This window comes from Sardina pilchardus, chromosome 14 (assembly GCF_963854185.1).
Source record: "Sardina pilchardus chromosome 14, fSarPil1.1, whole genome shotgun sequence".
Taxonomy (NCBI): domain Eukaryota; kingdom Metazoa; phylum Chordata; class Actinopteri; order Clupeiformes; family Clupeidae; genus Sardina; species Sardina pilchardus.
In genome coordinates this window covers 4,319,827-4,331,803 of record NC_085007.1, presented here as the reverse complement: position 1 = coordinate 4,331,803, position 11,977 = coordinate 4,319,827, and the positions used below count along the sequence as shown (strand labels likewise).

The following is an 11,977-nucleotide window of genomic DNA, read 5'->3' as shown; positions in this document are numbered from 1 at the left end:
CAAATTCCTCCTGCTTCAAAAGTTGAAGAAAGAAAACCAGGACAAGCTGAACCTCCACACCACACAACACATGTTCTAATAGACAGTAGAGACTGAACAGGGGGGGGGGGATGGAGAGAGAGAGAGAGAAGAAGAGAAGTGAAGAAGAGGAGAAGAGAAGGAGGAAGAAAAGAGGGGCACTCACCGCCAGGGCTTGGAGCCGTTCTTTGTGGAGTTCCGCCTCAGCCATTCTGAAAGAAAAGCACAAAGTGCTTCAGTCGCAACACAAAGTGAGCAGTCCTAGCGTTCCGTCCGGCGGGAGTGTGTTACTGTGTGCGTGGCACAGAGGTGAAGTCGCTGACTGAGACACAGAGGTACACACACACACACGCACGCAGAGTTGGCCCCTGTTCGCACGGTCTAATCCACACTGTGTGTAAGGAGCAGCGTATGCTCGTGGGCCGTTCCCTTCTCATTCACTGGCCATGTGCCTGCTGAGTCCACCGCTGCCTCTCTCTCTCTCTCTCCTCCCACCTTCTCCCTCCCTCCCTCCCTCCCTCTCTCCTCCCCTGCTCCCTCCCTCTCTCCCCTGACTGGTCGTGTCAGCGCAGCTGGGGCAGCTGAGTGGAGGGGTCGCTAGTGAGAGGAGTGATCATTTTTCTCCTCATGTCTGTGGACGACTTTCTCTCTACTGCCGACAAAGACATCGAGGAAGCAAAGGAGACAGAGAGAGAGAGAGAGAGAGAGGGATAGAGAGAGGCAAAGAGGGGGAGAGAGAGAGAAAGGAAGAGAGGCAGAGAGGGGTAGATAGACAGTGATAGAGAGAGAGAGAGAGGGGGGGCAGAGAGTAAAGTGAGAGTTAATGACAAGGAGGGAGAGACATAGAGGAATGAGTGGTAGAAAAGAAAATAAGGAAAATGGAAAACAAAAGAGGATGTGTAAAAAAAGAGCGGAGGGAAATGACACAGAGAGAGAGAGAGAGCAAGAGAGAGAGAGAGAGAGAGAGGAGGAGGAGGAGAGGACAGCTCAGTGTTGCACCTCTTACTGTGTGTTCAGACCAAGAGCGACTTGAGCTTCCAAAATCGCCCAGGACGCCCTGTAAAGGACGCCGTGGGAAGCTGGGAAGCTTTGGCCGCTCCTGGCCGCTCTGACGTAGTAGCATTCTATGTTCGTTGAAAGTCGTTTGGTCGCTGAACCGCGTCATAGCTCATTACCATAAAGTTAAACCACTTTCAACTTTCTCTAGTCGCTCAAGACGCCCAAAACGCGACGCCGACAGATTGGTCGCTGCTGGCAGCTGAGAGAAGCCAGCTTCCATTGAAAATGAATGACTTCCGGAATCTTTGGAAGCTCAAGTCGCCCGCGGTGTGAACACACAGTTAGGCAGTGACCACAGAACACAGAACACAGAACACAGAACACTGGAGTCCCCACAGGGCAGAACAACAAAGGTGTGACCAGCTCAGAGGGAAACAGAGCTGGAAAAATACAGTCCCATGTCACCCCCCCAAAAAAAGAAGAGAACAGATGATATCAAATTACCCACAATCACTGGAACTCTATTCTGGGACTGTAATGGAACAGCCCTTTGAGTGTGAAAGTGGATCTTTTTGACAACAATTACTACTCCACTGTTTGGTTTCTTAAAATAGCCACGCCATTTTATTTATTTTTACTGCTATAAAGCATTGGAGCTACGGTGAGATGGCTGTTGTCTAATTATAGATGATTCTGCATTGGTGTGGTAAGTGTTGGCTGTTTACGAGCGTTCTTCTCCTCAGAGTCCTTCTAAAGAGTTGACCTTTGCACCACCTCCACTAGGTTCCTGAATGCCTAAAATATCCCTAACCCTAAAACAAGAGAGCCCTTTCAGGATCACCTTCACTGTTCACACAGACACACACACACACACTTTCACTCTCACACACACTCTCCCTCTCTTTCCCTTACTATCTCCCCTCCCTCGCTCACTATCTCTCTTCCTCTCTCTCTCTCACTATCACTTTCTCTGTCCCACTCTACCCCTATCTCTCGTTCTGTCTCTCTGCCACTTGGCCCGACTCCTTACCTCCTGGGACTCTACTTTAAGTCGTGCCACTCTAAGCAACCCCATTCAGTGTGTGTGGGTGTATGTGATGTGTTTGTTTGTGTGTGAGAGTGTGTATGTATGTATGTACAGTACTCTATGTGAAGTGTTTGTGTGTCTGTGATCTCTGTGTTTGTATGTGTGAGTGTGTTTGAGTCTGAGGTGCATGTGTGCATATGTGTGTGTGTGTGTGTGTGTGTGTGTGTGTGTGTATGTGTGAGTGTGTTTGTATCTGTATGTATGTGTGTGTGTGTGTGTTGGGGGGGTGGGGGAGGAGAGAGAGAAGAGAGAGGGGTGCCCCGCTACCCCGACCCCCCCCCCCCCCCCCCCAACACACACACACACATACATACAGATACAAACACACTCACACATACACACACATTACATACACACACACATACATATGCACACACGCACATATGCATGTGTGTGTGTTGGGGGGGTGGGGGAGGAGAGAGAGGGGTGCACCGCTCCCCCCGACCCCAGCTGGCCTCTGTAGACGGGTTCTTCACTCCTTATATGGTGAAAAGGGCGAGCCTGCAGGACTGCAGCATTCATTGTGTGCTGAACAGCAAACCCAACCTTAGAGGAATGCTGGGACAGGACACGTCCACTCCAGACTGCAGCACTGCGTGTGTGTGTGTGTGTGTGTGTGTGTGTGTGTGTGTGTGTGTGTGTGTGTGCTGGACAGCAAACCCAACCTTAGAGGAATGCTGGGACTGGACACGTCCACTCCAGACTGCAGCACTGCATGCTGGACAGCAAACCCAACCATAGAGGAATGCACTGGACACGTCCAGCATGAAGGTCTACGGCCGGACACAGGCCAGACTGGGAATTTACTACACTAAGACTTTCTAGTTATGAAGTAATAATATAGTCATTATTGTGTGTGTGTGTGTGTGTGTGTGTGTGTGTGTGTGTGTGTGTGTGTGTGTGTGTGTGTGTGTGTGTGTGTCTGCGTGCATGTGTGTGTTTTTGAGTGTGTGTGTGTCTGTGTGTGAGTGTTTTTCAACATGTTCTGACATTTTTTGCGAACTTGTATCTTTCTTCTCATGTTTTGGCTGATGGTAAGAGAGAAGGGGTTGTAGGTCCGGTTAGCTGTAATTAAATATGCATGTGCTTTAACTGGTAATTATCAGCGCAAGAAGCTGTGCTGACAGAGGAAAAATTGCTTTTTTGTAGTGTGACATTGTAACATTACCTCATGCATATTAGAGAAATGCATAACTCTTAAATATTTAAATCATTTTATAATGTACCGTATGTACAAAATATGTAGATTGATATGCTATTTATGTATAGGGGCGTCATTTCCTATATCTGTTTTGTGTGTGTGTGTGTGTGTGAGGGGGGTGGGAGAGAGTGTTATGTCTATGTTTGCATGTGTGTGCATTTGTTTGCACACACATGTGTTTGTTGCCGTGGTGCTACACACATCAGACGGTAAAGGCCCATACATTTGTGTGCCCCATGCGACCTACTGAAGCTGAAATCCCCCTAGTCCCCGCCCCCTAACCCACCCGCATCTCTCACAATGGCGCTAAGTGACAGATGCCATGAATAATTGAGCGGCCGAGTCCATTTCGTCAGGACTTCCCACATCCACAGGGGGGCCAAACGCTAATAACCTGCGAGGCTGAGTATTGTCCGGGGACACATCTCCTCGTCTCTGTGCCAGACGTCTGCTGAAGCCAACCAGCTGACGGTCGGTTGGCCGACCGCTGATGGAGAGCAGCGGTCTGTTGGGCCAGCTGAGGAAGTGGGTTAAACGCTGGACACAGGGGAGACCACTCTGACTCACCTGTGGAATCACACAGGAAGCTCGAAAGCAACAGTGTGGCGGCAGCTAAAGTACTCTGAAACCTGAAACCAGTTTATGGCAGCGGCTTCAAAATTACCTAAAAGGTTTTTTTTGCTGTCTGTACAAAAGCCAACAGTGTCTAAGTAATCTCAGATCTCTAACTAACTAGACTACTAGACTAACTTAAAGAGCAATAGTATGCCAGAGAGACTGAGAGTGGAGAGAGAGAGAGAGAGAGAGAGAGAGAAAGTGAATGGAGAGACTTGAGAGAGAGAGAGAGAAAGTGAATGGAGAGACTTGAGAAAGAGAGGACAAATGGAGACATATAGAGGGGAGAAGGAGAAAGAGAGGGGAGAAGGAGAGATAGATAGAGGGGAGAAGGAGAGAGAGATAGAGGGCAGAAGGGGAGAGTACGCTCAGCAAGCCCGCCACTGTTACATATATTTATCCACAGTAGTTCCACATGGCCGAAGCAAGTCGTAAATCGCCGCGCCAGTTAACATCGGTGCACAGAGGAAATGCCTGGTCGTTCACGTAACTTCTTGAAATAGGCGGAAAGCCACAGAGCGCACAGCAGCAGCAGCAGCAGCAGCGGAATAAAGCGGAGCACACCGCCACCACCGCGCTGCCAGGGAGACGGGGCTTCTCCTGGGCCTTTCAACGGGAGGACCCTGGCTGCCTGGAGAGGACGGCTCTGGTTTAAATCACTCAACGATACGAGCTTGCGGCGCTTAGTCTGTTTACTCCGACCAGAGCGCTGAAGAGTTTACTAAACATTTGACTATTAGCTAAAGGAGATGTTAAATCTTGTGCTGCAAGATGCTACACACTCTTTGAATGCAAGCCAGCATTTTCTATATACAGTATTTAATACCTAACTGAACTGGGGATGTCAGCATCATTGTCAGTCAGCCATCCCATCTGACTTGGCTTGAATGGGAAGGGAACTATTAGGCCAATTGTGGCCTTCTGCACCGTAGTCTCAATACCCACACATGACGTCCTGTTGCTCCAACACCACCACATCATTTGTCACATCATTTGCTTCTGAGTGCTTGAGAAGAGTTTGGACTCTCTGTGGGGTTATTGGCTTTTAGGATCAGTGATCTCCATATGCCAGGCAGCCCTTGGAGGCTGCAGCCTCTTTTCCTCTCTCTCACACGTCTCCCCTTTTCCCTCTCTCTCTCTCTCTCTCTCTCCCCCTCTTTCCACTCGAGGATGGTGGGTGACGTCACCGTGTCGGCATCAGCAGACAAAAGCGTCTCTGTTAGCCTCGTCGCGCTGACCTCATCACCTTGCCGGCGTAGAGCGCGCGCGCGCGGTGGTAATTCCTTCCAGATGTGCGTCGCTCTGAACGCTGGGAATCTGAGGGTAAATAAACAGGCGACTGGAGAAGGGGGGGGGGGGGGGGGTGGGTTTGCTTGCTGCCCCTTTAAAGTCAGCACAGATCATTAGAAAGGTGTCGCCCCTCCATACAAAGAGTGTTTGGTCTGCGACCGGAGTTCCCCATGTCTCCCCAGTCAAAATAATTGTGCTGAAGCGCTAATTAAGTTAACCCTGAGCATGTGTTGCATTCGGGACTGAACTACTGAACTCCAACAGTGATGGTGGGGTTAGCATTGTGCTGAGGCGCTAATTAAGCTGACTGTGAGCATGCGTTGCATTCAGGATACAGTGATGTTGGGGTTACCAGAAAGAGATACTGAACCAAAAAAACAAACAGAAAATCGAGTGATTAATTATGTATTGTGGGTTTGGGGCCAGTGGCTATGTTGTGGAGCATGACTTGTTTTGTGTGGCTTTTGGGGGAGGTTGCTACGTCGTGGAGCATGGCTCATTGGAGATGTCAGAGAGAGAAGTTTCCACTCACTTGAACCCATATGGAACATGTTGCCCAGCAGACCTTGTTATAATGTACAGCGACTGTCAAGAGATGGACTGTATAATGAGACTGTACACTGTACAGGCTTTGGCTTTAAATCAGTGCTTCACTCCAGCATTGCCTTAGGTCACAGGTTAATGCTAACGCTAACCTTTGGACAGGTCAACAGTGGCTTCGATCACAGGTTAGCTTTGGAGCTAACCTTTGTACATTGGCTCGGCCACAGACTAGCATTTGCTAGGATCTATGGCTTGGGTCACAGCCACAGGCTAGTAATGGTTAGGTAAGCATTTGCGTTGGTCTTGGGCTAGCACTGTCAGACGAGTCACAGGAATGATCACATCACTACAATATGCTTTGACAGTGATTCAACAGTTCTGGAATTCAAGTTTGTGGAAATATAAACACAATTCCTCAAGCGCTAAATTACTTTATACTCTTAGTCTCTACTACTTTATCTAATGAGTCCAGTATCAGAATGAATAGCCAGCCTGCAAGAGATGGATGTTTAGAGTACATCTGGATTCCCAACGCCGGACGTGATGTGGAAGTGATTCTCAGAGCTGGTAAGTGCCAGTGAGGTCCTACCCTCACTGTTCCTGACAGCTAGAGTACCTACAGTGTTATTCATCATATATTAGCCTCCTCAATAAGGCCCCTGTCATACAACTGCCCTCCTTGGAACTTCTCCACTGAGTGAAGACAGCAGAACAAGAATCCTTACTGAAAATAAACAGTCCACTCGACCAGACGGAGAGATGAGTTTACATGGGAAAGCGATGTTAATATGTCCAGCAGCTTTGGCCAGCGAGGGACACACACACACACACACACACACACACACAAACACACACGGTAAATCTGAGGCCTCTCTGCTGGAGGCCAAACGTTTCCCCACGTTGGTGATCTCTCTGTTTATGGCCTGATTGGTTCTGGAGCGTGTCAGTGTTCTTGGCAGGACGATCTCTACGTTGGGGCTATGTAAACACCAGAGTGACTGCCATTTCTTTTTTTGAACTTTTTAGACATGTGCTGATATCATCTGAGGTCACTGGAGTTTGAGATGGTAGCCTGGAGCATATCCGGCGATGCCTAAATCTAAATAAGAAACACATACACTTGGGCTCTCACTCTCTCTGGTCATGACTTCACAGTGAGGTTCACACAGCCGACACACAGCAGCCACAACATCCTATAATAAGTTTAACTTGAAAGATAAATATTTGTGCTTGAATCATCTTGCAGGAACTCTTAACTTTTTAGATGAACAAATTATGCCAGGAACGTTTTTCCCTTCCACCTGAGGATTAGATATCAGTCACAATAACAAATACACAGCTGTCATTCTGATAATAAACATTTTAAAGTTAGTTTAATATTCAGCATTCATATGGTAAATAAATATGCAGCATGAAGCCTATGTCTAACATGCCACAAGGCTTTGCTATGACTTTGCTACAATTTCCATGTTCCCTGAGCAGCTGACTTCATGAAATCAAACCAATAGAATAGAGACAAAAGTCCCTTACATGCCACAAGGCCTGTTTTTGTTTAGCCGTATCCTTGTGATAAAAAAAAAAAGCCATTTGGTTACTAAGGACCTTTAAAAATGTTATTACCAAAACTTCAAACATTAGAGAGTCAGTATTTCCAGTTATTACATAGCCAATACTGAGGAAAGCAGTTATATTACAAAACTATATTACTGAGTAATATTACTTCCCAACAATGTTACGCACCACTGATGTGTACAAACACATTCATGCCAGAAACCTTTTTTTCCTTTTTAAGTGACACCAACAAAAACATGGACTCCAGCTGCAGGTTTGAGATAAAATGATGTGAAATTGCAAGAAACAACAATTGTCACAATTGAAAACTGCCTGCTTGGCAGATGAGAGGGCACAATCAGAACGTCTAATGAATATTCTTAGTTGACAACTACATAAAACACTTAGATTGATTAAGATCATGTGTGGAGACCATGCATTTCCCACTATGACTATGTCTGGGCCCTTGTTCTGAGTTCCTCAGTGTGCCTTGCAGAATGTTTACTCAGCTAGAATACACACGCCTATAAAGCTGCTCTTTTTTTATTGTTTGATTCACATCTAGCCCACGTATTGCTGTGAGAACTCTCTGCGCAGGAGTGTACTGTGCATTGCTATGATAACCTCCTGTGCAGTGCCATACTGTGTATTGCTGTGAAAACTCTCCGTGCAGGATTATATTGTGCATTGCTGTGAGAACTCTGTGCAGGAGTATGCTGAGTATTGGCTGTGCTGTACTGTGCAAGAGTAGGCTGTGTATTGCTGTCTTGTGTCTGTGCAGGAGTACTGTATACTAGCTGCGCTGCACTGAGCGTTTGCATTTGCATGAGTCAGGGGGTCCCTACGAGACAGCGAGCGAGCAGCTGCAACTTCTCTCAAACAGGAAGCCATAAATCACATCCCTGCCCCTCACAGCAGCTTAAAGATGCCTCCTGGCCGCCATCCCTGTCCTGCCCCCCCCCCCCCCCTCAACTATCCCCCCATCAGCACCTGGACTGCTCCTGCACAGAGGAGGCCTCCACAGGCAGAGAGAGCATGAGAGACCAGAGAGGATTGGACCAGAGTGGAGTCCATCTCTGGTCCATCTCTCGTCTCCTTCAGGAGATGATGATTTCTTTGGATGGGATGAGGGTAGGTTTTATGGGAGTCAATTGGATTTATAGTCTTTAATTTAGTCCACTTTCCCAGTCAAAGCTGAATTCCTGTGGCTGCTGAATCACAGGTATTGTCAACTCCCAGTCAAAGAAGAATGAGGCGACCCTTCTTGCTGAGTGTCTGATCGGCTGCAGCAGCCCACAGTGCTTACTGTTCACACTGGCTTTCATTCCGAGGAACTTTGACGTCTCATCCGAGAGGATTTTTGTCCTTTTCAAATGCTGGCAGTGAACATCTGAGCTGAGAGGTGTTTGACTTGACCTGTCCTCGTGCCAAGAGTTACAGCTACAGAAGTCTTTCTCTCCCAGTCGTCATGTGACTCAGGGTCCTGCTCCAACATCACTGTGTCTGCACGGACACATTTCACGGCTCAGAGAATTGGAATGCCCATTAAATGAAACTGTCTGTCCATGTGCAATTCTCGGACTATTTGGACAAAGATTCAACCGGCGTTGCACAGTCACATAGTTATCCAATTATCTTTTGTTTAGATCATCTCCACTTATTGTTTGCAAGACAGCAGTGAGAGTTACAGAAATACAGACATTAAACCACGTTTACACTACAGCTTTATCTGACCCTGGGCTGAGAATCAGAGAAATAAACATTTCTGTCTGACTACTAACTTCCCCTTTTTCAAATGTGCTTTTCTTTGCCCTGAACTGAAGCATCTATTTTTGGAGAATCTCGTTGTAAGATGAGAAGCAGATGTCGAGCATTTCCTTTGGACGCTCCACCAGCTCAGTGGTTCTCTTCGGAGTCTACATTTCTACTCTAAGGAGCGTTATTGTGTTTTGTTTGCTCGACTCCTTATTCTGTCTCACTCAGACTCACTCATTCTGCTTTAACCCTCGACTTGTCTTAAAAGTCTGCATACTTTTAAGGACATCCTAAGGCAAGCATGTACTAAAATGTAGTAAAAAGGCACTGCCCTGAAATAAAGCTGCGTGCTTAATTGAATTGTAAACCACATTGTGTTCGAAGAAACAGTCATTTACCACAAACTTGTATATTTGTGGGACACACAAGGGAAAGCCATCAAATTCAAGTAAATCAACAAGATTTGTAGGGGGATTTCTCTGCTCTTAAAATAGCAGCTGGCCATTTTCAATGCTGAAGACTGACCTGTGCTTTTCACACTCAGATTGCAGAATGGCTCCCCTTGGATCTGGCCTTGACCTAGCCAATGGATCTATTCCAGTGGAGTAAATGGATCTAACCACAGCAGGGGGATACTCTCCTACTTGTTCCCTGGGACGCAGAGAGGGTCAGCTGCCATGGTGATCACACTTCCCTCTGTGCCTCCCTTAGTGGCTCTAAGAGCATGTCCAACACAGACCATTTCAGTATATCTATTCTTGTTTTAGTGTATCATGGGAATTGTAGTCATAAATGTCACAGATCATGGGAATTGTAGTCCTAAATGTCACAAATGCAGAGCAACAGCATGCATGGATAAACACACAGCTGTCATCATACAACACTCTCCACACACACTAATTGCTGTCGCTGTACGCCCTCCTGTTGTCTAATGACATCACAAGTGACAGACCCTCCCATTAGAGGTACTCTGAGGAGGATAAACAGATTGAGCTTCACCTTCAGTCATGACCAACCAAACAGCACTCCCAAAAATATCACTCTCATTCCGACAGCCGGAGAGTATTCTATTATATTTTATAAATACATATATAATTTAATTATTATTGTTTTGTAGTATCAAGAAACAGAGAGACAAAGCCATCGAGAGTACGAGACTACACAAGACTGGGAATATTCCATGCACTTCTCCATGGTCTGCATCTGTCACACAGACATGTTTCTTTTTTCCGTCACTCCTTACCTAAATCTCCTGACGTCCCCCTGGCAGCGCGCGGTGCTGTCACTGTCTGTCTACGAGAGGAGCACAATGACCCATTTCCCCCCCCAGGGCTGGTTCACGCAGACGTGTCCTTATAGTGCTGAATCAGTGGACAACACCCCATGAGGAGACCCAGTGGTCATGTCCACCTGCGACAGCCAGTCTGAAGCATGTTAGCAATAGCACACTCATGCTAGCCGGTCTGCCTCCCTCATGGAAATCCCACGCAGGCAAGCTCAGCGCCTGAGCTGATTGATAGGCAGGCAGTGTATGAATCGGGCTCATGTTCAAAGCATGTCCACACACATTAAGGCTGACACGCGCACATACATGAGCTAACCAACACACACACACACACACACACACACACACACACACACTCACACATGCGCGCACACAGCGGTGATGGCAGAGAGGGAAACGACTGTTGCAGCCTGCCTCCCTGCTTGTCACCATGGTAACCTTTCCATGATGTCCGATTCTGCCGTGGGAGGAGAGGAGAAGAGAGAGAGAGAGAGAGAGAGAGAGCGTAAGGGAGAAAGAGAGAGATAGAGAGAATGAAAGGAATATGAAATGTACTTACTCTGAATCCAAGGTAGTATCCTCCATACAGGTATGTCCTGTGATGGAGATCTTCTCTCACGCTCTCTCTCTCTCCCACCCACTCACACACATCAACACACACACACACGCACACCTCACTCTCCCTCCTCTCCTGTTCAATCCCACGTTGCCGCTTGACTCCTTCACCTGGTAGGATGAGAGATCTCCTCCTCCTCCTCCACCTCCTCCTCCTCTTACCGTCAGAATCAGTCTCTGTGTTTGCTGGCAGATTGCATCTCCACAATGTCCCCTGCAGCAGAGAGAGAGAGAGAGAGAGAGAGAGAGACTGGGGAGGGACAACGAGTGACGGTGAAAAGAAGAAACAGAAAACAGGAACAGAGAGAGGAGGAGAAGGGGGAGAGAGAGAGAGCAGGAAATAGATAGAGAGAGAGGGGGGGAGAACACTAAAGAGAGGGAAGGAGGTTCATTGCCAGTTTAAGTCTCACTTTATTGGTATAGACAACATCCTCACCTTGGTTCCTCCACTGCTGGGTATAGGGCAAGGGCAGATGCTGAGATGTGCTATGATATACTAGTCAAGCGGTCAAGCCTGTGGCCAATCCACAGGAGCCCAGAGCTGAGTCCCTGCTCCAGAGAGATGGTGAGAGGACATACTCTGATGTACTCTGATACTCCTGATGCTTCACAAACACCTCTTGGTGTTTTTTAAAGCACGAGTGTTTAGAGAATTAACAATGAGGACACACGGTTACATAACTCTACAATGGAGCTATCCCTAGAGTAAGCGTGCACACACCTAATTTGTCTTCCACACACAAATCCTTATTGTGGATCGATCTTGTCTCATATATGGATGATGTAGAATTTCGGGCCCAATTATATTTTTAGAGAAAAAATAATTGGCCTATAAATTATATCTAGGGGAAACATATGCCATAAGTAATTAGGTAATGCAAGCGAATTAATCTGATATGTTTACAACAGTTATTTACAACTATGGATCTATTTAGAGGGACTTTCTATTCATAACCTTTTCCTGTCCATATGACACATGTCATCATTGTATAATTGGTACATTACAGTAATTGATTGT

General features: G+C 46.9%; 1 protein-coding gene across 1 annotated transcript in view; it reads right to left on the bottom strand.

Annotated features, from left to right (window-relative positions):
* The window catches only part of LOC134101466 (PALM2-AKAP2 fusion protein), a 112,058-nt gene extending 101,047 nt beyond the window's left edge, over positions 1-11,011 (bottom strand). The window contains exons 1-2 of the mRNA XM_062555178.1: positions 10,904-11,011; positions 185-230 (exon numbers count right to left, since the gene is read on the bottom strand). Of these exons, the coding sequence (XP_062411162.1) occupies positions 185-230; positions 10,904-10,929 (72 nt within the window). The 5' untranslated portion in view covers positions 10,930-11,011. The remainder of the gene's footprint in view (positions 1-184; positions 231-10,903) is intronic.
* Positions 11,012-11,977: the final 966 nt, after the last annotated feature.